General features: G+C 35.7%; 1 protein-coding gene across 1 annotated transcript; it reads left to right on the top strand.

Moving 5' to 3' along the window:
- The first annotated feature begins 7 nt into the window (after positions 1 to 7).
- Positions 8 to 27,854, top strand: LOC128672942 (transcription factor SPT20 homolog). Its single transcript, XM_053750483.1, has 6 exons — positions 8 to 141; positions 19,261 to 19,381; positions 24,620 to 24,847; positions 26,234 to 26,482; positions 26,694 to 26,897; positions 27,323 to 27,854. The coding sequence occupies exons 1-6, from the start codon at positions 131 to 133 to the stop codon at positions 27,467 to 27,469; spliced, it is 960 nt and encodes a 319-aa protein (XP_053606458.1). The 5' UTR covers positions 8 to 130; the 3' UTR covers positions 27,470 to 27,854.
- Positions 27,855 to 27,998: the final 144 nt, after the last annotated feature.

Genomic DNA, 27,998 nt, shown 5'->3' with positions numbered 1-27,998 from the left:
CGGCAGCCCCGCAGGTTATAAGCCGTGGAGAAAGCGCGCCGCCGTCAGTTGCGCGCGTTCCCGCCAATCGAAACGTCAAACGCGCAATTTTTAAACGTGCGGTGTGGTAACGGAACGTATTTGTGCAAAAATGGACACGAGGTAAATATATTTTGATAAATTAAAATTTTATTGGGACTTCAATTAAACTTAAAAGTATTCAGTCATCACATCATTTGCAATCTTTTTCATAACAAATCAGAAAAATAACTTGGGTCATCTTGAAAATCCTTAAATTATTTTAAGGATTTTCACACATAAATTGTTCTGCAGATTGTGTAAGTATAAAAAAATCGCGACAAATTGTGAACCTCTTACTTTTTTAAGTCGATTAAAAGTCAAAATAAATTAACTAGGTACCTACTACATACCTACTTAAGCTTTAAGATCAACCGATCGACAGATTTCATATTTTGATATGTAGGTAGGTATGTGAGTTATATATAACTTATGCTTCATTCGTTTACGAATTACGATAGATGTTTCATTATACTCAATCATATACTAAACAAGAGTGCAACAAAAACTACAATTGTTATTCGTCATTAATGAACTTGTAATTCGAGAAACCCCACTTTCACTATTATGGCACTTATGGCAGATTACTTGCAGTTTCTACAGAGAGCAGTGTAGCGCGTAATCGCCATTGCACCCATAGACCATGGGAAAATAGCATAGATTAGCGCACGAAGACAGGTGCTATAACTAATTAAATCGATAGATTTAAATACTACAATCTTTCTCATTTATAAAATCAGTTAAAAACATTGTTAAGTTTCATTAGGTAAGTCGTGAAAAGGTTAAGTTTGAATATTAAGTACTTACCCAGTACGAACAAGTTACGGATATAGTAGTTTTTCCACTTGGTCATGCATGCGACAATATTTGCACAATGTCATCCACATAAAAAAATTACATAAACATTCGCGTGTAACGTCGCATTGGCGTGGATCGCGTAATGTTAGTAATACCTGCTAATGTTTCGTTACACGCAATTCCTGCTGACTTTGATGCCATAATTTGTGAGTTAGCTTAGTACTTACTTAGTATAGTACTGAATATTGTAAGATTTAGAGTTAATTTTGTTAACTGCTTCCGTGGTTCAATGTTCCGGCTTGCCCAGTCGGATTGTGTGCATGCGAGAAATGCGAACTCGATTCGATTTACAATCTTGCAAGTTACAACTCTATTTTAAACCTTTAGGAATTTCCCAATTCCCATAATTACTTAGTTACCTCGAACGAAAATTTAGTTTACAATTTTAAATTTAAATTCTTTGTTTTCTTCAGAAAACAAAGAATGTTTACTGATCAAAATTGTAATTGTGTAAGTCAGTGCAGAAAAGCTCAATAAAACAGTTTTTTCAACAATAATATTACTGTATTTAATTTGATAAAGTCTCGTTTTTATGAGCAACTTTAAATAATGCAGGACCAGAGGTGACCGGGGTCACCAGGGTTCATTTTCAAATAAAAGTTTAATGACTCCGCTAAAGAAAAAAATAAACAAACAGGATTTTAAAGATCCCTAACAGAACATGAGAAGGCACTTTGTATGACATGACACAAAACGTCTCTGATTTCAATTTACAACGTTTAAACTCGATGCAGATTTTTAGGAAATATCTTTTTTTTTTTTACTTATTAAAATCAACCAACATTAACTACATCCACACTGATCCATTTGTTTAATATATATATAACTACTTACTAATATTTTCCTATTTTATCCCGAGGGCAAGAAAACGAAATAGAATACCTACGTAGACGTATTCTACCGTTTACTGATAAAGTATCAGATAGCCTAAATGTATAAATCAAAATTCTCATAATGTACAGTAAATAGTTTTCATAGACCACCACCCACCACATGCTTCCGGTAAAGGAAAACACCATTCCGGTAAAGGAAACAGTAAGTAGATGATGGTTTACATCTGTAAAGTTTATAATGTCCTTAAGCCATTTAAATAAAATCTGACACCAGTGTTAGCAAATAACATTAGATAATAAAGATAGCATAAACAAAAGTTGGAAAGGTGTATTGAAAACCAGTAAAAATGTTATAAAATGAATATATTAGGACAAATCGCACAGATTGAGCTAGCCCCAAAGTAAGTTCGAGACTTGTGTTATGGGATACTAACTCAACGATACTATATTTTATAACAAATACATATATAGATAAACATCCAAGACCCGGGTCAATCAGAAAAATACCATTTTCCATCATGACCCGACCGGGGTTCGAACCCGGGACCTCTCGGTTCAGAGGCAAGCATTTTACCACTGCGCCACCGAGCTCGTCGTTATAGGTTAAGCATTTAGTAAAAAAAAGTCTTTGTTGATGTGCCTATTAATTACTGAATATTGGCTGTCAGCTCCTTAAGTTAAATCTTATGCAGAGCTAGTCTGAATAATTTGTTTTACTGTTTTGGCTCCCGTCCACTCTGTGATGTCTTTAAGTAAAGACATCACTCTTCGCTTTCCTTCATAGATAATACTGTATACATAATTCATACTCATATATGAATCTCAAATAAACATTACAACCCGTGGGCGGCAGGCACCAAAAATAATTTCATATCCGAACATCTTTGATAATCTTTGAATCCCAAGGCGTGTAACAAATGATCTTGGCCTGACAAAATGTGTAATAAACCTTTACAAAAACAAAAAAAAAGTAGATATCAAAAGCTAATGGACCATTTCATCACTGAATTGTATTTTGAAATGAAGTCTTTTATTACGTTTGTATAGATTTAGTGCTTACACTAAACGTAACTATCTACTATCTAGTCAATGTTACGACACAATATATTTTTTCCACAATTTTTCCCGGATACGTTTTAAAAGTAAAAAGAAATTGTGCTCCAAACTGTGATGTATCGAGCTTAATTAGCAAACAATTATACACCTGCAGTATTGGAATAAATAAATCAGTCTCCTCCCGTCCCCCATTGTTTTATTGCTTAGGTGACTACATTCCATGGCGACGAGTATTTTAATATAATTAATCATCATGCCGACTGGAAAAGTGCACGAATTCAATTTAAAAGGTCCAGGTAACTGGTCAGCTTATGTTCGATTATTGGAATTCATTCATTAAACACAAAAACAAAAATAATTCCGCATGGCCAAACTAGCAGTTATATTATCAATGATTTGTAAATTATAAAGGTACAATTTATGGAAATAATTTAAAAATACTGAAATATTTAAAATAATTTAAAAAATACTGAAATACTTTAAACTACTGAATTACTGAACTACATAAGATTAATTAAACCTAAATAAATAAAAATAACAAATTCTACTAACAAAATGTATGTCTATGTGAATCGGATTCAGACATCAAGAGCTCAACATTTGTCATTAGTACCTACAAGTACAGGATAGTTTTTTAACACCAGCAAAATTTTCATAGCAGATTTAATGACGACATCCAAAAAATTGAAAAATGAGACAAAAATATTGCCATACAAATTGGCCAGTCTTATCAAAAATAATAAAAATGAAAAATATTATGTTTCATTTTGATTATATTTTTTATGGATGTTGATGTGTGTTGTGTGCCATTGAGCATAAAAAAAAATGTTTGAAGTGGTTTAAATATTATACAGGATAATATTTTTAGTCATCAAGCCACAAAGGGCTTTAATTTTACTGACTACATTTAAAAAGGTCAAATTATAACTGATTTCATCTCACTGACAACCACAATTACCATAAGAATGTCATATATCGCGCAATGTGGTTCACGAAAATTAAACAATAATATGCATGTGCATAAGTGCAAACTCATTACGCGGAGATAATCGAAGGTATTACTATGCAAACAACCAGACAGGCAGACAACGTAACGTGTGGGCTCAATGCAAAGTTCGGCTTGCGTAATGCGTGTGTGAACTGAGACGCTTTCTTCATTCATTTATTTCTGTAGGACAGGGATCCAGCTGGGATAAGAAGCTATGTTATTGTACAGTTTATTTGTACTTTTCTTATTAACAAGATGGAATGTCTTTAAACAAACTATTTATTATATATATTTCAAGTTTTTTCTGGGTTTTTCCTACATTCTTTATTATCAAGCGTTAACATGTATATATAAAGAATGGATGACTTCAATGTATAAAAACATTTTAGCCCAAATCTCACATAAAAGTTCATTAAACTTTTCCATTCTTGTTACTTTTACAATCGAAAAACTTATATCGATCGATGCGTTCGATTGAATTTTTTCAGAGTGATTTACTGTGAAGATATGTACTGTGTTAAAACTTCATAAAAATCGAAGAAAATTGTTGAAATGTACTCTGGGGGGGGGGGGGGCTACCATGAAACCTAAGTAACGTAGCACGTCATTGCGCATAACCACACCACCCCTCTTTTTTACAAGATACGTACACGATTTGGGAAAAGAGTATCGTGATACGTGTTTGTATGTTTCGTGGTAGACCTTCTGGTTGCGTGGTAATCAGGTTCAATCACTTTTCAAAATTAAATATTTCACCCACTTTAACTAGTAAGTAGAGTTTATAGCGTAAGTAGCTCTACTTCGCGTTTTCTCATTGATGGTCTCCTTCTTTCATTATTATAATAGGCACAGTAACAGTGGCAATTTGTCTTCGTTAAGAACGAATACATGAATGTATTTTTACATAAACACGGCTAAGTGAAACAATAACTGAAATACCTACATTATTTTTTTTAAGTTATAACCTGTAAGCATTGTTTAAACGATGCATCATTGTCTACCTACCTACGGTTACGTGATCCATTTTGACGACCTCGGTGGCGCAGTGGTAAAGTTCTTGCCACTGAACCGAGAGGTCCCGGGTTCGATCCCCGGTCGGGTCATGATGGAAAATGATCTTTTTCTGATTGGCCCTGATCTTGGATGTTGATCTATATATGTATTTGTTATAAAATATAGTATCGTTGAGTTAGTATCCCATAACATAAGTCTCGATCTTACTTTGGGGCTAGCTGGCTAGCTCAATCTGTGTGATTCGTCCTAATATATTTATTTATTTATTATTATTTATTTATTTATGATCGCATCGCAAATATGCCTGAACTAGTGATTCACCCTGCCTTCATACGAGATTTACAATATTTTTCAACAGTGGACACCACATCGAAGTCTGTAATGTGGATTAGGTAACTTCTAAGCAATTCAAATAATAATCATTTTTGTCAAACAATAATATTGGTAAGCCCTTCTGGCATGATAGTGACCAACACTGTTCAAATGAGTTCCTTCCGGCATTTCTTCTCAGCAGTGGTCGTTCCGAAATGGCAGTAGTTTGTAGCTTGTGAGAAATAACTATTTAATATAAAAATTGACGTGAAAAAGAGCCTGTGAAGGTCTAATTTCTGAATAAATTATTTGAATTTGTCTTCAAATACATGGTGTATTCTAGATTTGTATAACGATAGAGGATTTTAAGTTTTAGTCAATTAGGTAGGCGAATATATAAAATGTGATTGGTACTGTTTCAACGATATCCTGTGCTTCTTTGAAGAATGACGGCAAACAGAAGGGGTGGCCATTACTTAATAGCAGTACGACACAACATACTCGTAGGCTAAAAAATGTCACCGATACTGCAGTCCTTAACAGCTATGGTAATGTGATAAAAATACCAGATGTACAAATCTACGAATTGCTAATGACATGTTTTATCTTACGCACTTGCCTATTCAATTCCACCACTTCTTGCATCATTGCCTTAAGTTCCCGTCCTTGAAGCTTGGGCTTAATTGTACAATCGATTTCTATGTTTGTTAAATCGATTGTTACTTGTTAGTGGCGCTTCCGCACGGTTTTCTAGTGAACATTGGAGGCCGCAATTAAAACATCGAAAATAAACCGATTTCCTTGCGTAGGCGCATGAGTTGCGTGCTGGATAATCTAGCGTGAAAATCTGGCTAACTGTATAATGATTTTTGTAGTTACTGGCTCGATGAATGTTAATTATTTGGGGTCTATTATTAAATGTCGCGATTTGTGTGACTTTGCGTTTGTTGAACAACTTATTTTGATAAGTTTTTTTAATGCGGGGTTGTCTTCTGTGTCTAGATAAAATAAAGGAGACAGAAGTATCTAACCGGCGAAAGTATATATGTGGAAACTTTTGTGGAGTTGCGAGATTAAAGATATGAAACGAATGGGGTTGAAAAACAAACACCTTTGGGTCAATTCATTTTGTGTATACATACCTGATCTCATGTTCATGTTACATCATAATTATACATAGTTTGATGTTCACTTTTTTTAGAAAAACTTTAAATAAAGTTGGTACATATTTTATACAACCACGCAAATTAGCCTTGTCCTTCACCCTTCACAATCGCTGTGAAAACATCCGACCTCGCGGTGTCATTACGATTTAGTTAGAGCCACCATTTCCCAATTTGATATGACACCCTCATTGTCAACCTCATATGAAATAGAAGCGCGTGCGCATCGTAAGTTTCGTAATTTATCTCACAGAGGGCATTCGCGGGTAAGTGCAAATCACTAACAATTGAATTGAAACCGTTGCGACAATGGCGCGCGTATAAAATATTTTTATTCAAATACTGGCTGCTAAGAATTGTTATAAAAAAAAAGATGATTGTCCTTTTGTTTCTTTGTTGGGATTTTGAAGAGATAATGGGGTAACGCCATCGAATCCGCCGCTAGGAGCGGCGCTGATGTCGCGTAAGGTTTGTTTTTTAAACAAAATTTTGTGGTTAGTGTGCGTGTACGTGGAACAATTAGCTTTTACCGTAATGGCCACGGCTATACATAATCGCGGTGCAGTTTTTCGAACTTTGCGGATTCGTTATACATTGCTGGTTTTTCATTGCGGTATATAAATAAATACTCTCATGTAAACTACTCAATGTTCATGCATTAGCGGCGGCAGTGCGGCGTGCTGTCTGAATTCGGCGACAGTCTGTAGCCGGCATAAGAATAAAGCGTGTGCGCATCTGATATCTCACAGACTGCTAGATACAATTAATGTGATTAGATGTCATCCCTACTCTGGTCAAACTGGTCATTGGGTAATCTTGACATGGATCTGACAAGGGAGCAGCTGATACAGCCTTGAACTAGATCGGACAGGCTCGTGAAGAGATTTGCTATCATGCTAAGGCGATGCTTTAGATTTAATGCATGCAGCATGTAATTTTTTAAAATTATTTGCTAATGGATTTTCATGCAGCGAAAACTAAATATCGAAACTTTCCTTTCAAGCTATTTATCCATATCTATTCATTATCTTCAAGCAAAAAATAAAATTGGAATAATTCTTGCATTCCGAGACAGATTTATATTTAGCGCAGCATATTGCGTACCTATTGAATAATTTTTTTAGCCTTTACGCGTCAATTTTCAGTGCGGTTGGCAATAAACGGCTCAAGACAGGAACCTATGAAAGTGGGAGACCTTTGCCCAGGAGTGGGCTAAATAAATTCGAATAAAGTCATAATTAAGTTGCGTAGTCCATGGCAGAGGTCAGTCACCTTACCACAGATAATATCTTACTCACCTTTGTCTCTCAGATTAATGGACCAGTCGAATGCATTATACTTTAATTGCGCGCTCACGGTGTGAATTCAAACAATGTTAATGGCCCCACATTTTATCGACACATCCAAATCTTGCGCATGCGCATCAATCTTTTATTTTTATTGTGTGCCAGTGCAATGCTATTCAAGTTGACATTCTGAAATCATTCTTTCAAGCGTTTTGTATTGTAAATAGCTCTAGGCATTGACATTGGTTCCAGTTCTAAATTTCCTTTGTACCATATTAGTAAATAAAGTTTGAATAAATAAAACTGGCTATGGCCCCGTGGATGTTGTACGAGACGACAATTGGATAAATAGCATAAAGAGCTGAAAGGAAACCAAAACATTTACCAAGAGAGTTGAGACGTTAGGCAACCGGACGTTAAAACTATAACCATTAAAAAATATCCTTACCTATTATAAAAAAAGTCCCTATCTCTGTCGAGTCTGTCTGTATGAAGGCGATAAACTCAAAAACTACTAAACGGATTCTTGTACTGTTTTCACCGATAGATAGTATGATTCCTGATGAAGGTTTAGGTGTTTAATTTATTATAGTATTACACGAGCGAAGCCGGTATGGGCCGCTAGTATATCATAATTTAAACACTTTAAATAATGGGTCCACTTTCCTACTTTTCCTTCTTATCACATCGCGCATCTTTAGCGGACACTTGTGGACAGTATGGACACTCAATTTCCCGGTTAAACTGCAAAGAGCAATGTAACAGGCTCGGTATTTCTCAGAGACATTGCTAAACAGTGAATAAACTTCAATAAACACTGCCGTATATGGCAGAAATGTTAATTTTCGCTTGTGGAAGGCGAAACAGATGCTAATACCAAAACTGGTCGATAACTTGCTTTAGGAGACTTAAATTAGAAATATGATTAGGTGCGTTTGAAGTTTAAATGTTAATTTTATTGTACAATCGTTTAGTTGGTCGGAATGGAAAACATTTTTGAAAATCAGTTTTGATGGATGACTGTAATGCTGGCTCCACACTGTCGTCGAACAGTTTGCCAAACTTTAGCTAACTCGGTATTTATTGCTGGTTATTCATTGCGGTAAATAAAAACACTCATATTAACTACGACTTCGCGTCGTCATGTGTCTGAGTTCGGCGACATTGTGGAGCCGGATTTAAGTGATCGACTTAGTAATAACGCTTCTATTTGATGAATGATAATTTTAAGTAGTTTATCGTTTATCCTACTGGAAGGATAGTAAAATCTGGAATAGTAGCTAAACTCGTATGGTCCATATTCATAATTCGAAAGGATATTATAACTCTGACGCGAAGCCGAAGATAGTAAGACAAATCTTATGTCGCGGTTAAAATATTTTGGTTAAACGCACGTACGAGAGAAACGAAAATATAGTTACAACATTTTGTAATCTACGTAAGTACATTGAATAATTCCAGATGACGACATCCAGTTCATTAAAGCATCGATACCATTTATCTCTTGCACTACATCTGTCACAAGACACATGGGTTAAGTTGGTGTAAGCACCTATATGTACACGAAAGGTAGCACGTTACATAACCAGTATATAGGTAAATGAGTGAACACGTGCAAGCCTACAGTAAAGTTTTAAAATGTAGGTGCGGCAATTGCTGTATGTGATTTGGTAAATGGTGAATAGTCGAAGTCATACAGTAGACTTTTAGAGAGAACAAGCTCTCAACTCTTTGCTAGACATTACCGTGTATAAAACGCGATTATAAATTAATTTTGACGACCTCCGTGGCGTAGTAGTCACCACGACCGTTCGCAATCTAGAAGTCACGGGTTCGATTACACGAGGCAATTATCTGTACTTGTGATCACAGATATTTGTCTGAAGTTTTAAGTGTGTTATACCCGTAACTTTGTTTGTGTCCCTCGGACCCGCGATACAAGATTTACCGTTCTACCAATCTAATTTCAATTGAGTAATCAAATTATTGATGAAGACAGGCTGTAAGAAATTTAGGTACTTAACCGTAACGATAACACGAAAATAACAGATTTTTCAAACTTACAAATCATGTTTTTCTAATCACCTATCAGAGAAATATGGTCTCAAATCCAACCAATCATAAATGTTATTTAAAAACATACTGATAGAAATAAAAATAAATATAACAGACTAACGAATATATAAATACTTATACACATTATTCTCTGTATATTTTTCCTCTACACCAATAACCAGGCCAGGACACGTGTCCAGTATGTAATTAATGCCATGAAACTGCATATAAGTTCTGTGGATTTGACGTGAAAGGATATAGGCATACAGGACATAGGTATATATTTTGTTATATAAATTAATGACCTCGGTAGCGCAGTGGTAAAGTGCTTGCCTCTGAACCGAGAGGTCCCGGGTTCGATCCGCGGTCGGGTCATGATGGAAAATGATCTTTTTCTGATTGTCCCGGGTCTTGGATATTTATCTATATATGTATTTGTTATAAAATATAGTATCGTTGAGTTAGTATACCATAACACAAGTCTCGAACTTACTTCGGGGCTAGCTCAATCTGTGTGATTTGTTCTAATATATTTATTTATTTATTTATTTATTTATTTATTTATTTATTTATTTATTTAACGATATTTACACTTCGACTCCTTGTAGAGACATCATAACTGAACATATATTGACATAGTTAAAAGATGTACTTCTCAGTCATTTATTTTTCGTTTTGCATAAAACACTGTTATTTTAAAATTACGCTTATTATGTCACAATAATAATAAGTCGACCTCGCAATTTTCCATCATTATAATGACTTTCCGGCACAGTTCACACGGCTATCGGACCGATTATCGGGTTCTCATCGATTATTGCAACTGTTATCGATGAAGGAATCGGACCATCTCGCCATAACCGGGAGCTGTTACGCGATCGAAGTGAAATCTGGACGGCTATTTTTGAAATGTAGGGCTTACCAAAAGTTATGAGAAGAATTATATTCATTCGACACTTTTATAAGTATACTAGATCACTATTTTAAAATGTAAAATTCTATATACTTAACTGTTCTAAAATAACAAAGCTGAATTCATAAATTTTAAAAGATTTTTGTATATTTATAATTTCACTGTAGGTACATATAGATCCGAAATTCCAAACATTTCCTTCAAAAATTCAACTTACGAAATCAAACGGTGTTTTGTTGCAAAAGGTTCCATTTTGCTTAAAATACATTAATATTATGTTATATACTTATAGACTTTAACATTCAGTTCTAATATTAAGTATAAAGAGAAAATATTCATATTTTCGTTTGCAATGAATAAACTCAAAAACTACAGGACCTATTTTAAAGAAATTTTGCATAGATGTAAGCAAAATTTTCTGGAATAAAACAGACTAATTTTTTATTACGGTTTTACCAGAGTAAATGGCAAAGTTAGTGAAAAGAAGCCGCTATAATATGTCATAAAATATTAAATAACACCCGAATTGTGAACTTTGCTACCGCTGATTGTCTCATGTTATCGATAACAAGTTTATATGTGCTTATGTAATAAAAAGTTACATATACGATGATGTTGTGGTTTATGTACTTAAGCTTGTGTTGAAACATGTTTACGGATCATTACTCCACACTGTCGTCGAACAGTTTGCCAAACTTTGGCGGTTCGGTATATATGGCTGGGTTTACATACCGGTAAATAAAAGCACTCGTACTAACTGCGCAACGTTCACGCATTCGTGCAAAGTTTCGCTCATTAGAAAGGGAGGTATTGATTAATTCTGACAATTTGATAGTCAAAGTGAACTTATGTTCACTATGACATTATGACATTAGTAGTTCATTATGACATTACTTTCTATTTTAGTGTAATTTGACACATAAGTATACAAACAGGAAAAATACTTAAACAATACTTAGGTTCTTTAGTTCCTGGAATCAAGTATCACAACATTTTAAGAAGGTTTTTAGATTTCGTCATACGCAAAATAAAAGCTAAAAAGACACGTTTCATTTCATTTCTTTCCATGGTATTTTATTCGTGCTTTACCTTAATGGATTTATGAATACTCAAAACTAACATAAATTTACATAAATACATTTGTAAAATTATATAACAAACACACGGTTAAATCCGGTATCTTGTCAATGCATAAAATAATGAAGTATTTAAAACTAGCTTTTGCTCGCGGCTTCGCCCGCGTGAACCCTAAGCGAAAGCGGATTAGACACGATTTTCATACAAACTTTCCCCTCCCATTATAGTCATTTGGTAATTGATTATTTTTTTAACGTAACCTATGCTTGAGCGTGGATCTTTAACCATACTTTAACCATACGCATACCAAATTTCATCAAAATCGGACCAGTAGTTTAGCCGTGAAAGCGAAACAGACTTTCACAGATAGGGTTCCACACGATTAGAATTGCTGAAAAACTTTGACAAGCTAAGACAATACATGTGTATTTGTTTATTTGTAACTGTTACCTCCACGATGTTACACTAAACATTCAGAAACAAATTTCGATCAGCTCGAAGTCAAGTCGAGGACAGTATGCCATTATGTTATACATTTTCCAAAACTGTTTACTAAATTACAAGGTTTATGTTTACTAAATTACAAGGTTTAGGGGATCGAACCCGGGACCTCTCGGTTCAGTGGCAAGAACTTTACCACTGCGCCACTGAGGTCGATTTTATTGCGTTTATTTATAAAAAATCGCCGTCTTCCTTGAGATCTCAATCCAGCCGGCGACGTGTATTCCTACACTCTTCTTGAAACCAAGATGTAGTGATTTAATTAATGTAATTTTGCTTCAAATAATTGCGATGTTTGCCATATGCACGCCACATGGTCATCTATGTGGCGGCGCGGCAAACATCGCCCGGTTCCACTTTATGCTGGCTCCACACTGTAGCCAAACAGTTGGCGTATTCGGTATACATATATACAAACAGTTTTGGTAAGTTGAACGTGAATGAAGGTAAAAAAAAAAACAACTTCAGTTGTTAATATCCTTGGAAACGTTTCAAATTGACAAAAATAGAATTAGTCAATCATAAACTTGGTTATTAGATACCAAATCGAAATTATAACACGACTAATTCGAACTTGATTAAACGAACTGCGTGGATAATTCTATAAAATGACTATTAAAAAACATTAAGATTGTTTCGACAATGTCAGTTAGACTGGCGAAAGAGGGCGGTTGCGTTAGCTGACAGTGAAACGGTGGTATTCACCTCGGAAATGCACTCAGAAATTACTCAATGCCTAGATCAAGTAACTAACTAAACAACCGGCCGCATGCCGACTCTCTTTAGGAATGCTATTGTATCATAAATATCGGTTGCCAAGGCTATGTCCCTTAGTGGCGTATGTTACCTTTTCGCCGACATCTACGGGAAGACTTTGTGTGATCTTATTTATTCTAGGGAACGGAGCCACTGTTAATCCACCGCGTTCATCTATAAACGGAACTAGCTTTTGCCCACGGCTTCCCCCGTGCGAATTTCTCACGGGAACAGTAATTTTCCGGGACGAAAGGTACCCTATGTCCTTCTCCATACTTCAAACTACATGTATGCAAAATTTCAAGGAGTTTTGCTGAGTAGATAGATCGTGAAGAGGTAATAGACATATAAACAAACAAACTTACTTTCAACTACTACAAACAAACTTAATTTTTATATTATATTAGTTAGTATAGTTAAGATTAGGTTACGATTGTAAATGCGAGAAAACGTTTATGAGAGTAAAACAAAATCCTTTAAACACATTTCTATAAACTTTTGCTCCAAATTCTCGCAATACAATTACGTATAGAATAATGCTGAGAGAAATAGTTTTTCTGTAGGCTATTAGTACTGCGTGCGCCCACGCAGTCTTCCGTGGTTGTGGTTGTGGCTTATTTCATCTGAGACGGCACGGATGCCGCAATACGACCTTGCTAAGTTCCTCTTGATTGTTTCATTGGTTCTATTATTTGAATAGACTAAGTTTGCTCTTGGCAGAAAGGGTAAATCTAAGAGGGTTTAATGTTGTTATTTAATATTTAATAATATGTCAGCTAACGGCTAATCATGGTTGCCACACACCATGTGAAATTGTAAAAAATAAGTTTTTTACAAAAAATAAATTTTTGACACAAGATTTTATTGTTGTCAAAGAGATCTTATTGCATTCAATGTGTGACAAATAATCATGTCTATTGAGTAGTTCCCACGTCCGGAGCCGTTGCTGGGCGCGTCTTCAGGTCATGCTAATTATCATGTGTGCAAAATTTCAGCCCGATCGGTTAGTGAAGATATCTGCTTGAGTGGTCGTTAAGAAATGCTAGTACCTAGTTTGTAGCGTTGAGTAATAAATTATAGGTATAATTTAAATTTGATGTGAAAATACCAGATGGTGCACCCAAGAGCGGCTCCAGACGTGGGAAACGGACATGAATTTTTGTCAAAAGATAACATCTCTCTGACAACAATAAAAGCTTGTGTCAAAAATGACATTTTTGAAAAAAAAAACTTATTCGATTCGCAGACAATCACCCGTCACGGCCCAGCTCCGTACGCAAGTTTTCATTTCACGACTCAATGGAGACGGAGAAAGCCCGATAGTGTAACTATGTAGTGTAAACTATTGCTTTGCCGTGCGTTTTGAAATTGATTTCGAAAAATGACAAAACTTAATTAATTTTCGATTTGAAAATTTCTATAGTACTGCTTAACTGGTTTGGTAATATTTTAGTGCAACTAGTGAGTTCTCGACGATATTATATTAAAGATGTTGAAGTTTTAATTTTGCTGGTTAATTGCTAAAGTTTTTTAAAATCTTATGCGTTATGGATGTTTTTCGTTTAAATTTTACCTATGCCAAACCGTGAGATACGAAATTAAGCAATCATATTATTTTTCAAACAATATTATACTTTATAATTATGACAGTATTGTGCAGTAAGTATTTTACATTGAAAATAAATAAATTTAGATTTATTAATTAACGATTACGGGGACTTAGCTCCCGTGTGAATTTCGGTATAATAAGTACCCTATATGTTATTTTAGATTTTATTTTACCCGTATACCAAGTTTCATAACATTCGGTCCAGTAGAGAAAGAGTAACAAACATACATACACACGTATATCCTCACAGGCTTTCGAATTTATTATATTAGAAGAATTCTCCTATTCTCTGATATAAAAGAGATTGTGGCGACATCTACCACGCCCCACATGCACAACGGCGCAGATGTAAAAAGCCGACCAAACGCAACTAATAACAAGCCACACAAGTGATCCAGGACACTACGGACAGATGGCACAACTGTCGACTCACTATGGACAGCTAACAAGCCTAGACCGCGCAGACAGTGCGTTTTCGATTGGAAGCATAAATACAACCTCCGACATGACACCGTCGGAGCCGTGCGGTTCCCCAGGCGCAACACCTAGCCTGGCGGGAAGATCTTCCCTTTGTGGCGGTCGAGCATAATCACCTAGCTCCCGCTACAAGATCAATGCGCTCGTTAAACTTCCTAGAATTATCAATCAATTAGCAACTTCATCCACGGCAAATAAAAGGTACTATATACAAATAAAATGTATATTACTTCCAGAGATCCAGTCTATATTTGTAAGGTAAGTATTTTACAAGTTTGATCGTGATAAACATGAAAAAGTAAAGTACTTAACCTAAGTCACTCTTATTGATAACAGAAAAGTCACTCTCCACTATTTTCTTCTATCTTGACACAATAAAAACACATTAATTCATCGTTCCGATGTGACACGAGAGGAGGACAACATGTGGACTGGTTGATTATCAACTTGTATGTGAAATGGAGAAGGTAGCGGCAAACCAAGAAAGTCGTTGTCTGTGTTTAGCCCCAGCCATAAGGAATACGATTTTGAAGAAGAAAATAATTTTTGAAATATGCATTTTTTACCACTTAAGTATGAATCATGTCATAATTAGCCAGGATTAATTAACAAAGTCAATAATTTCTTACCGCACTCGATAAATACCGCAAACCGCGCCCTAGTATGTGATAACTTCAATTTCAATCAAAAATAATCCAAAAGCATCACTAACACCATGACATAAGGTGCAAAATGTAATGTATTTAGTGCGCGTGCAGTTGCTATTATACATAACATTAGAAAATCGACTCTATGCCGACTGGATAAGGTGGAAAGTCCAATGCAGGTGGGCGATGCAATTGCATCTTATGCACTCGACCTACAAAAGCACGGTGTATGATTTTATGGAAACATTTCGCGGGTCATTTCATAACATACCTGTTTATTTTTGCAGTCGGTTATCGAGAAATCTATTTTTTTTAAATTCTGTTGACACTATATAATGAAACATGACCCGGATTCTACGCGTTATTTTAAGTATCATTCAAGTTTTATGTTATAAGTGTGTTTGTTTGTTTATTTGTTTGTTTGTTGTAGTCAAAACGAAGGGCGACTTTTTGTGTGGAGAGAGCATATAGAGTTATAGGTAATTCTGTAGAAGAGAGAAGAAAAGTAGACAGTGAGAAACGCTACTTTTTGACGCGGACAATCTATACTATTATTATAAAGAGGTAAGCGTTTGTGAGTTTGTATGTTTGAGGCGGGTAATCTCCGAAACTAGCGAACCGATTTCAATAATTCTTTCACCATTAGAAAGGTACATTATCCAAGATTGCTATAGGCTATATTTTATCAATAATTCATCATCCCAAGGAAGGTTGATATCAGGCAAGTCGTCAGTCGAAAAATCAGTCAAATGAAATATGGAAAATATAAAGCGGACCCCGGGTTCCGACGATCAACAGCTGTGAAGCAACCAACACACAGAGGAGATAGAAGCCAACACATCATCACCTATAGCGGAGTTTAACATAATATATATTTGATCGTTGCTTGCATAATTAATTATCTTTTATGTAATCGCCAGAATTTACGACATTGTTAAGTGCATCCTGAACATAAAATAAATAAAACAGAGAAGAATCTCTCTATCTGCAATATACGTATAACCATACTAGATGTTGCCTAGGGCTTCGCTCCCGTAGGAATTTTCAGTTAAAATATAGCCTATAGCAATCTTGGATAATGTACCTTTCTAATGGTGAAAGAGTTTTTGAAACCGGTTGGGCAGTTTCGGAGATTACCCGCCTCAAACATACAAACTCACAAACGCTTACCTCTTTATAATAATATTATAGATAGGTTTATCGTATAATTATATTCTAGGATGATGTGTACGTTCTACTCTTCATTCAAATGGCTTATAAAATGTAAAAAGTACCTAATATCGAATCAATAAAATTTTCCCTAGTGTAAGTATATAGTAGTTATTTAACTATGTATTTATTTATGAATGCCCCAATTAAATAAATTACTATCACTCAAAGTCAGGCTTATCTGACAAGCAGAACATAAACAGCAGAACATAAACTTTTTCCCGCTGCTAATGCGAAAAGAAAACGGTACGTTAATTTTTGTAGCTCTGTCATTTGATTTCCGACCGAACTGCGAATGACTGCGATCGACGAGACGCCATCCACATCATGTTATGCAATGCTGTGTTTTCTCCAAAATTAAGAAGGCTGGAATTCGTAATATTAACGTTATGGTATCAGAGAATGATGAGATGACGACATAATTCAGTTGTTTTAAGTGTTCCAAAGGACCCGTTTCACCACTTACTTATTAAATGTCATATATAACTAACTAGTTTAATATCATTGATGTGATTGGTGGTTCTCAGAGCGTTTCGACCGCTGCGGCCGCGCTGTCATATCATATCATATGTCATCTGTCAATTTTTTTGAGGAAGGAATCGTTCCCGACTTTTTTAACACGTTTAAATAACGAACTTTTTTCGGCTTAATGAGAATCGGACCGCTAATAAGATATGCTAACTATTTTAGTTCACTTAAATTGTATGTTTCCTTTTGTTTGCTATATTTTTTTATATATTTTATTATGTGCAATAAAATTAAACAAAAAAAACATTGAATATCATTAAATAAATAAATATAAATATATATTAGGACAAATCACACAGACTGAGCAAGCCCACAAAGTAAGTTCGAGACTTGTGTTATGGGATACTAACTCAACGATACTATATTTTCTAACAAATACATATATAGATAAACATCCAAGACTCGGGCCAATCAGAAAAAGAACATTTTCCATCATGACCCGACCGGGGATCGAACTCGGGACCTTTCGGTTCAGTGGCAAGAACTTTACCACTGCACCACCGAGGTCGTCAAATTGATTACATGAGGATTGTAACTGAATAATCTGAAGTTTAAATTTGAATCAACACAGTAAAATACTTCATCCATTTCAACACAAAAATTATCCACTGGTGCGACCTTCCATTAATGTTACTGAATCACTTATTTCAAAAGCAACGTAAAAATATCTTTGTTACATTTGTTTATCTTACAAAGAATACAATTCTCAACAGACAATAGTTTAATCACTGCTAAGTATACTAAAGAGCCGTGATTACGTGCTGATAAGCGCTCTATCGCATGGTAATTGTGACCGGTTTGATGGTTTTCACATCTCTGTTATTACTTTGGCAGCGTTATGGAATTAGTAGGTACTCCGTTGTACGTAGTGGGTATCTACTAATTCCATTGGCAGCGTACATACGAGTATGTTGTCAGTGAAATGTCTATCTGATTATTCACTGTTTGACGACCTCCGTGGTCAACATAAAGGCCACCATGCCGGACTGCTACACTGGAGGTCCCAGGATCGATCCCCGGTCAGGTCAACATGAAAAATGATGTTTTTCAGATTGACCTGGGTCTTGGATGTTCATATAAGACCATCAAAAACTGCTTTACTCGGTAATAGCATAGTATGTATGGCACCGAAAATTTACAACAAAATTCCAAATCAATATAAAAGCTTAAATTTAAATCTATTTAAAAAGCACCTCAAGTCTTTATTAACTGATAAATGTTATTATACTTTAAATGATTTCTTTAATGATAGACTCGGATAGAATTTAGGGCTAGTATAGTACATTATAGTTCATTATAGTTTGTTTTGGATTTGTAGTGGATAGCATGCTCCTCTTTATTTAATTATATTTGCATACCTATATTCGGTAAAACGTGTAGGTCTAATTCATTTTGACTATTTGTACTCATGTTTTTGGCAAATAAATGTTTTCTTTCTTTCTTTCTTTCTTTCTTTCTTTCTATAGAATACAGTTTCGTTGAGTTAGTACCTATCTCATAACACAAGTTTCGAACTTATTTTGGGGCTAACTTAATCTGTGTGATTTGTCCTTCTATATTTATTTATTTATTCATTCATTGGTGTACCCTATCACTATAATATAGTATAAAACAAAGTCGCTTCCCGCTTTCTGTCTGTCCCTATCCGCATAAAAATCTTAAAAGTTTTCAAGAGAATATTTGCACCCGTGCGAAGTACTTAGTTACATATAACTGTATATGTAGCTAAACTTCAGGCTACACTATAGAAGACAAGCTACACTATAGAAGATCTATATAATTAGCCAACATCATCATGCGATGTAAACATGTGCATGTGGCTTGAAATTGTGGCCAGATGTATGTGTGTGTATGTGGACGGAGTGTTGGAGAGTAAATTCCTGAGAATCCAGTCTTAAAGAAGAAATGTTGTTGTTTCCAGGTGGCAGTTCCTACTAGGCCTGCTGTTGCTTGGCGCAGCGTTCGCGGCAGAAGCCGAGGAGGACGATGATGTGCCCGACGCGGGAGTCGAAGGAGACGACTCCTTGGCGCTCAACCAAGAGGTAATTGACCTCAGAAAATTTCTAGTTGAATATAAGTATAGCCGAATAGACTGATACATGTAGAATAAAATACAATTTTCTCAAAGTAAATAATAATTTACTATTTATTGTGCATAAAGCCTATCTCAATCATAATTACCTCTAGTAAAGACATACCTACGTAAGTACATACCGATAGTTCTTATAGGTACCTATCTAATTTGTTTAGTTAAAGAAAAATATCGTGACAAATTGAGAACCTCCTCTTTTTTGACGTCGGTTAAAATACAGCTTGAGCTAAACACGTTACATCAAATTGATCAAGATAATAAACTATACTCTAATACTTTATAATGTGACAATAACAAAACACAAAAGAAATTCTTCAATCGAATGCACGATCAAGATCGATCTACACCTTACTCTTGTACAAATTGACAAGTACAAAATGACGTCTATAAAACAGTTTGTAATTAAAAAGTTAGTCGTAACAAGCGTACGATAATTATTTTACAGTATAACAAATAATTATTTAACTATCTATCTTTCTATCGCCTCTTACTGTATCGTACGTAACATAACAAATCAACAGGAGTAGGAACCACTTTCAGATTTACAGCAAGATAGCAACAGGCAATTGCTTTCAATAGATCAAATCTAATGCCGGCTCCACACTGTCATCAACTCAAGACACACGCCGACGCGTACGAACATTGAGTAGTAGACATTTTATTTACTGCAAAATTTGACGAAATGTTTAGCGACGTTTAATGTCTGATGAATGAATGATGAATGAACGTTTGTTTGTATTGTGAACATAAGTTATACGTCAAGTCTTTCCTTTTCTATGCCCGTTAACGCCTGCATATATGCCTTTACATTTTATAGGATCTCAGGGAACCAACAATTGGACGTTTAACTAGTTTTAAATCTCCCTCTCTCATTTCAAACACCTGTACTCGGGCTGACTTGATGCCAGCTTCTGATGAACCATTGAAGTAGCTGGTTCTGGCAAGAAATTATTTAAAATGCAGTAAATTATTAATATTGCTATGTAAACGATCCTAAACAATGTTGTTTGTTAGTAACTGTGTTCGAAAATTTCGTTACGTATCGTTTCGAATTGGATGGGTAAACCTTTTCAATAGATTCCCGAGAGATATCACTCATATTCTCTTGCATTGAAATTGCATGTATCCTTAGTTGACAATATAGTTAGATATTTAAATGGTCTAGTCTAGAATACATGGATATATTGTAATTACTCGTACGTATATCCGTTTGTCGCTGTGTTCGTGATACAGAATCGTGCGTGTCGCCGATTGAATATGATATGGATTAATGCAATCAATTTAATTCTGTCAATTAATCTTAGTCATTCAAGCGTTTTGGACAACGTGATCTTGACCTTGCTAAATGAACCATTCTGTTGCTGGGTACACGTGTTCGCTTGACCTGGAGGTCGTGGGTTTGAACCTAGGGAATTGGTATATAGTTTCATCATCATAGTTATGTCTTCATGGTTTAGCCACAAGTAGCTCTCTCATGCAATGGCGCCTACTTCAAGGCTGATTGAGTAGAATCTCTTCTTCTTCATAGTCTAATTTCCTCATGGTTGGGGGTCTTGGTAATTACGTGGAATGAAACATACACAACAACTCGTTCTTGGCACTATGAATGGAGTGGAATGAGTATGCCATTTCACACACAAGTTTATAATTAACCAGTGTACAAGTTTCCTCACGATATATTCCTTCACCGGAAGCAAGTGGACTATGAAAACTACTATACATAAGTCAGATTGGTATACAAACTCATGTAGCACACGTATGATTCGAGCCCTTTCGATCCACAGGCAGGCGTTTTGATCATTAAACCACTACGACTTCAATTATTTTTAGTTGTGGTTGATTGAGTGGAGTACCTACCTATAGTTTAATGCTTACACTGTTTGGTATCACTGAAAATCAGCGTCAAGGCTCTTCGTCACGGCACAAGCTGAGTGGTACCCTTTTGTAGCATAGTATTTAATGTAGGTACCTTTGTAAAATTAACATTTTGTTCATTTTCTATGATGTATGTTATTAATAAATACATTTCTATTTCTTATTATGTACCTAGTTTACGTTCACTAAAAACGTAGGTATTTGGTGAAGTCTAATCTTAAGCCACTTCGTCGTTTTGAGATCTTCGACTTCAATTTATTGATGCGAAAATTGTTGTTCAGTGTACTATACTATAGTAATAATTAATAGTCTATACTTATTTCAGTCATTCTTTTTTTATGCATAAAATACCAATCGCAAATAATAAAAATATCTTAGAAATACATAACGTAGAAACTTTCAATTTCTAAGTTAAAGTTTACAGTTAGTAAAGCCATGTTCATCTACAATTATAGTGCTGTAGAATCTCAAATCGAAAACAAAAACTAAGTAAGTAGTAAACAGTGAAGAAAAACGAACTTTCTGTTTCAACGAACGACGACAACGACGAAAGTGATTTCCCGCCAATTTCTGATCGATTGTCGATTGTGACGTGACCGAAAATATTTACCTATCTATGTATCTACAACAGGAGATGCAATTTTATACGAGTCAATGTCCGAGACAAGGTCAACAGTGAAAGTTGAAAGCAATACTTTATTTGTTTATTTCTTATCGTGAAGCAAACTGTATTGCGTTTAGTGGTTTTTGCTTGTTGCGAAAAAGTTCCGCACTTTTTTAATTTTGAAGTGTCCATAACTAGTCTTGTAGCTGCTATAAACACATAAGCATGAAACAAATTAAATGATCACTAAATGATTAAAAAAGGGAATTGATTATTTAAAACGTCAGCCTAATAATCATTTGGTCAGTAAATAAAAAATCAAGTTCCGCCAACAATCATGATATGATGATGATAATCAATTATGAAACAAAATAGATATTTACCTGATACGGTCAAATTAATGCCGCTTTTTTTGCTCGACTTGTCGACCGACAGATTCTCAATGAGTGTTGCGTCGATAAGATCATCACAGAATAGAGAAGAATAGAGTACAAGAAGAGAGAACTCTGCTCAGCAATACCTAGACAGAAAATACCAGAAATAAAGGAGAAAAAATATATTGTAACTAAGTACCTAGTTACCTAGGATTTCTTTTATCTATGTACCTAGCCAGGTATATTTTTCACTACTTCACTACGAGTATTTTGAGGGTTATTTTGAACTTTTAAATCTTACGTACCTAGATTTTAAATCGTGCATACGTTTTGGTTCGTTGTACTTGATGGTCGCTGTTAGTAATATCGCTCGCATGTCGTGTGATTTTTTGCGGCCTTGGAAGTATTTTTTTTTTCCCCAGAAATCGGCAGCCATTTCATAATTCCAGTAACACTTAATTACAATTAAATAATTACCTACATCCATACATCGCTCCAACGTCGTCCCGCACGATTGATCATGTCCGACTGTTTTCACTGTAGACAGAAAATTATAAACATTTCGCTCATAGGTACGAGTAAGGGAAACGCGTATTCGAAATACAGAAACGGATCAAAGCGTTATATATATTGTGTGCTCATCGCGTACCAGCTTTTACAAGAGCTGCCAACACAGGTGTCCTGTTATATTTATAAAAAGTTAAAGCATACTATTATGTAAATAATGTTTTGTCTCTTTCTGTCAATATCAACTTTGTTTTATTTTATTTCAAATCTTAATTTAGATCTATTGTATAACTTTTATTTAAATAACATTAATAAAGACCATATTATTATAAAGTGCGATAATGAAACATATTTTAGCTTTATATTAAAGTATGCTTGCACTTTTTTTTTTAAATAACGGAGTTAGATTTGATAGTAGGCATTATTGAATATAGTCAATAATAAACATTTTTACCCCGCGTCTAGTTTATAATATGGCTAACTAGTGAATACTTTTCTTTGTCATTGGTTTCCACGCAGCATTCGCGTTCCAATGTTTCACGTTGATTGCTCGTAATTACGTAAATTACGCAATACGGATCTACATTTTGTAGAATGCGCGATAAAATTGCAACATTATTGTCTTTCTACCTGCTTTCATTGTTTGCTTAGAAAGTAATAGGTTTGTTTCGATCATCATGGCTACTCACTTGTTTTATATAAAATTACCTAATGTCGAATTACATAATTCCCACGGGGGCGAAGCACCAGAGCCCAGCTAGTATGGTTATAAATGGTTTACCGTTGTGATATTATTTATTGTCAATCTACTTAAAATGTAGAAGTGTGTTTGTCCTTCTATTACACCAAAACGGAGCAATCATTGAACCGTTAAAGTGATTTTTATACGGACATAAGTAAGTACCTAGTTAGAAAAATAGAGAGACAGTCTACTTTTGGCCATATTGTCTGCTTATTACTTGTGATATCATGAATCAATCAATCAAAATCAATCAAATCATTTATTCAGAAATTAGGCCTTCACAGGCACTTTTTCACGTCATATTCTAAATTAAATGATGTTTACCAAAGCTACCAAAATACTAGCATTTCGGAACGACCACTGCTGAGAAGAAATGCCGAAAGATACTCATTCAAACAGTGTTGGTCCCTATTATGCCAGAAGGGCTTACCATAAATATTTATAGTAAGTTTATTATGCATCAAATAGTTTTTCTAGGGACACACAATGACCCTACGGACATGACCTGAACCTTTGTAAATGTTAGATGCTGTTGTGTAAAGTGTGTAAGTACCTGTCAAATGATTGTCTACCTATACCTGCCTCTATTTCTTCACAAGCAAACACATATTTATCATTCACTAAATGTTAATGCTCTCTGTAGTTAGATACTACAAAACAGATGATTGCGAAATTTGTGAAACGAAAAAACTTGTATAATAATCATGTTTTTTTACAAGAATGTAATTTTTGTCACAAGCTTTTATTGTTGTCAGTCGACAAGATCTTGTGGCATTTAAAGCCTGACAAGAAAAATACCATGTCCGTGCTGTAAACCGTTGAGGAGTTCACTCGTTGGGAGCCAATCCTTGGTGCACCATTAGGTCACGCTTATCATAATAATGCAACTGTAGCGATGTGGGAAATTTCAAGTTTGTAGAACACAACAAAATAAGTACTTATCTAACTTACAAGGTTTGGTTAGTATCAGACAAGCAAGCATCGGAAGAGGTGAAACTAAATAAAAGCTTATAAATGGTTTCACATTCAAAAGGTTATTAAAAAATATGGATATGAGCTTTAAATGTAACTTTTCCTTATTTCCAGGAAACCCGCAACCTTAGGCCGCGCGCGTACAGCCCGACCGCGTACCCCAACACGCTGCCAGCCGGCTTCCGACCCACGCCGTCGCTGGCCGAGCTGGCGGGCTACCAGCAGCGGCAGCAGGCGCAGGACCAGCAGCCGGAGCCCTACTTGGTGCAAGCCAGGCCGACGCCACAGCAGGTCTACTTGGAAGAGCAAAGGCAACCTGCTAGAGGACCACCGCTTAGAAAGGTAAACACTACATCATAGAAGAAGGAAACGCAAAAGTGCTGGCTTGACGTTGTAAAGAAGGAATGCGTACCAATGGTCTGTATAAAGTGGTGACGAAAAATTAGGAGACCCTGGTCCTTGACGCTTATTAACGATCGTGGAAAGACCCAGAAAATATAAATACTGGATACCAAAAGATGCAGCAACCAAAAGCCTACTTAATATAAATGTTGTAAGCAATTATATATTTCAATTGATAATTTGGATAAATATTTATACCAGTTTTAGTTAGAAATCGAGTAAGTCATACCACTCGATAAGAAGAAGAGCTGCCAATAGATATAGACGCAACAGTAGGATCATACCCAATTCTACCTGGTTCAAGTTTGGCTTACACCACTGCAGATCAATTGGAAGAAGCTGGGATATCCTTATCCATCCTTATGTAAAACCTATACAATAAGAGTAGATACACAAAATCCGCCTGGAAATTCATCAAATGTTATATTCGACGACCTCGGTGGCGCAGTGGTAAAGTTCTTGCCACTGAACCGAAAGGTCCCGGGTTCGATCCCCGGTCGGGTCATGATGGAAAATGATCTTTTTCTGATTGGTCCGGGTCTTGGATGTTTATCTATATATGTATTTGTTAAAAAATATAGTATCGTTGAGTTAGTATCACACAACACCAGTCTCGAACTTACTTTAGAGCTAGCTCAATCTGTGTGATTTATCCTATTATTATTTATTTATATTTTTGAGAATATAACTCCGTTAGAAAAATAAAACTCTAGTGACATATGTGTATACAGAAATAATAAATTGCTACACACACACACACATATATTCTAGATGACACACATACCTATATAGGTAATCTAGAAATCTAAAACAAATACAAACAGTGGTCAACGTCCACTGCGAGAGAAAGTGATGATTTAAGTGCTCTCTCTCTCAAATGAGCTTCGATAAAGCATTAACTTTCACACTTTTTGTATTAAGTAGCTACTTGCATTATGGTCTTTTTATAATAATGGTTTATTTGTATAAGTGCATAAAGATATAGACGTATGATAAATAGTAGCCATTTTAAATGACCCTCACTAAACTGTGGCTATGAAATAGAAAGTACCTAATAAGAACGTCATTACTGTATGCTGGAAGGATGAGAGTGGCTGTGTAATACAGGTTACTGTGGCAAAAGATCCCAGGCTACAAGTAGGCAACGCGCGTGGGACACCCCTGGTGTTGTAGGCATTGATAAGCTGTGGTGACCACTTACCATCAGATGGGCCGTATACCTGTTTGCCTGCTTGGTAATATATTTTTTTAAGTTAGATATATTTTAGATCTATAAACCTTAAACCAACTTTAATTTATATGAATTAATTAATTCCTCTTTTACAGCCACAAGAACAACGCCAACTGCCTTCAAAACTCCAGCAACAGCAGCTGCAAGAAGTAGAAGAAGAGCTTGAGGAGGAGAAGGAGGAACCCGACCGTCTATCTCAACTCCTGCAGCAGTCGAAGTTCGACTGCGTCGGCAAGCAGACCGGCTATTACGCGGACCAGGAGCTGAACTGCGAGGTGTTCCACTATTGTCAGGACAGCGTGAAGCACTCTTGGATCTGCCCAGATGGCTTCACTTTCCACCAGGTAATTTGATATTTTTTGTCGTCTGACTGGCATTACTCTGGGGGATTTCTCAATTTGACCCACTCGAAAATTGATTTTAAAAAATGTCTTTCTCTTATAACGTTTGACCAGTTATCTCCGCGCCATAGGGCGTCGGAGTCCATGATCAGCTATCCTACTGTATCTCCTCCACTCCAGTCATTCTGAGTTATCAAACAATATTCCTTTCCAGGTCCATTTGATCTGCATGCCGCCGACGCACGATAACATCTGCCAGAAGTCAGCCAAATACCACTTCGTTAACGAGTACCTGTACCGGCCCATCAACGAGGAGGAGGTCCAGAGGAAACCCAACGTGTCTCTGAAGTACTCCGACAGGTTCTACCCAGCTGAGGTCTACAGGGACGACAGATACGACCAGGAAGAAGAGGAAGAGGTAGGATCCTATCCATCTTCTTCTTCATCATCCTTTAACCCATTTCACTTGGGGATTCCTCGTATACCTGCGCCAGAGAACTCTGCTCCGGGTTGTCTTGGGGTTTGTATTTCTCCTCTGAAAGCAAACAGGCATTGTTCATAAAAATTGTTGGAAATAATTTTTCAATGAATTGTAAATATTTTTCTCAATTAATTAACGATGTGTTGGCCAACGAAAATTCTGATTCTGTCTGTTTTGCATTGGAAATAGGAGTGATAATATTCATGGCATCTTAATCCTTTTTAGACCCTATTTTTTTTTTTTGGTGAAAAGCTAATTTAATTCAGTTAATCGATATAAAAATGTGATTCATACTCATATTAAAAATAAGCAGGTGTAATAAGACAAGTGTGTTCCAAATTCTTTAAATTTTTATGTTCCAGGAGGAGCCCCCCCGCCGGCCGGCGCCGCAGCCGCAGCAGTCGCGGCCGTCCCCGCGGCCGCAGGCGCAGGTGTTTCACTCCGCGGAGGAAGTCAACATCCCCCTAGGACAGAGGCGCCCCCAACGTCCATACGACTTTGACTTCTAAACTCATCGCGCATTAGGAAACAAATTGAAAACGAGAACATTGCCATCTCTTTTATTATGACACCAAATACATTGTAATGGTGTGCTACGATAAAATATTGATACTCATACGAACTTCAACACCGTTTTATACGTTAATAAGTGTGTTCAGTTTGTAATCTCATTTATTTTGGAATTTTATACAATGATGTAATAAAATAATATGAGTTTTCGTTTGGTGTTAAACTTAACTGTTCTCAGTGATCGTTTGTAGTTAAGTATTTTAAGTTATATATAAAACTTATTTATGTTTGTACAATTAAACATTTGTTTACTAAGTTACAAATTAGTTCTAAGCTAGTCTTTGTGTTAGGACTAAGTAAGAAATAAACTTTTGAATAAAAATATTTTCGGTGTTTCAATATCAAGGCAACCTATTGTATTTTATTGTATCGTTATTGGTCTGATGGTGAAAACAATGACAAGATATTCCATAGATCATATGCTCAGTTCTTTATCTTACCTATTTAATAACTTGTTTATTATAAACA

Source organism: Plodia interpunctella, chromosome 1, assembly GCF_027563975.2.
Source record: "Plodia interpunctella isolate USDA-ARS_2022_Savannah chromosome 1, ilPloInte3.2, whole genome shotgun sequence".
Lineage (NCBI taxonomy): Eukaryota > Metazoa > Arthropoda > Insecta > Lepidoptera > Pyralidae > Plodia > Plodia interpunctella.
This window is presented reverse-complemented; position numbering and strand designations above follow the sequence as displayed.

Coding starts and splice junctions, on each gene's coding strand:
- LOC128672942 (XM_053750483.1), top strand. Junction 19,382..24,619: donor CCTTGGCGCTCAACCAAGAG/GTAATTGACCTC, acceptor CCTTATTTCCAG/GAAACCCGCAACCTTAGGCC. Junction 26,483..26,693: donor ATGGCTTCACTTTCCACCAG/GTAATTTGATAT, acceptor ATTCCTTTCCAG/GTCCATTTGATCTGCATGCC.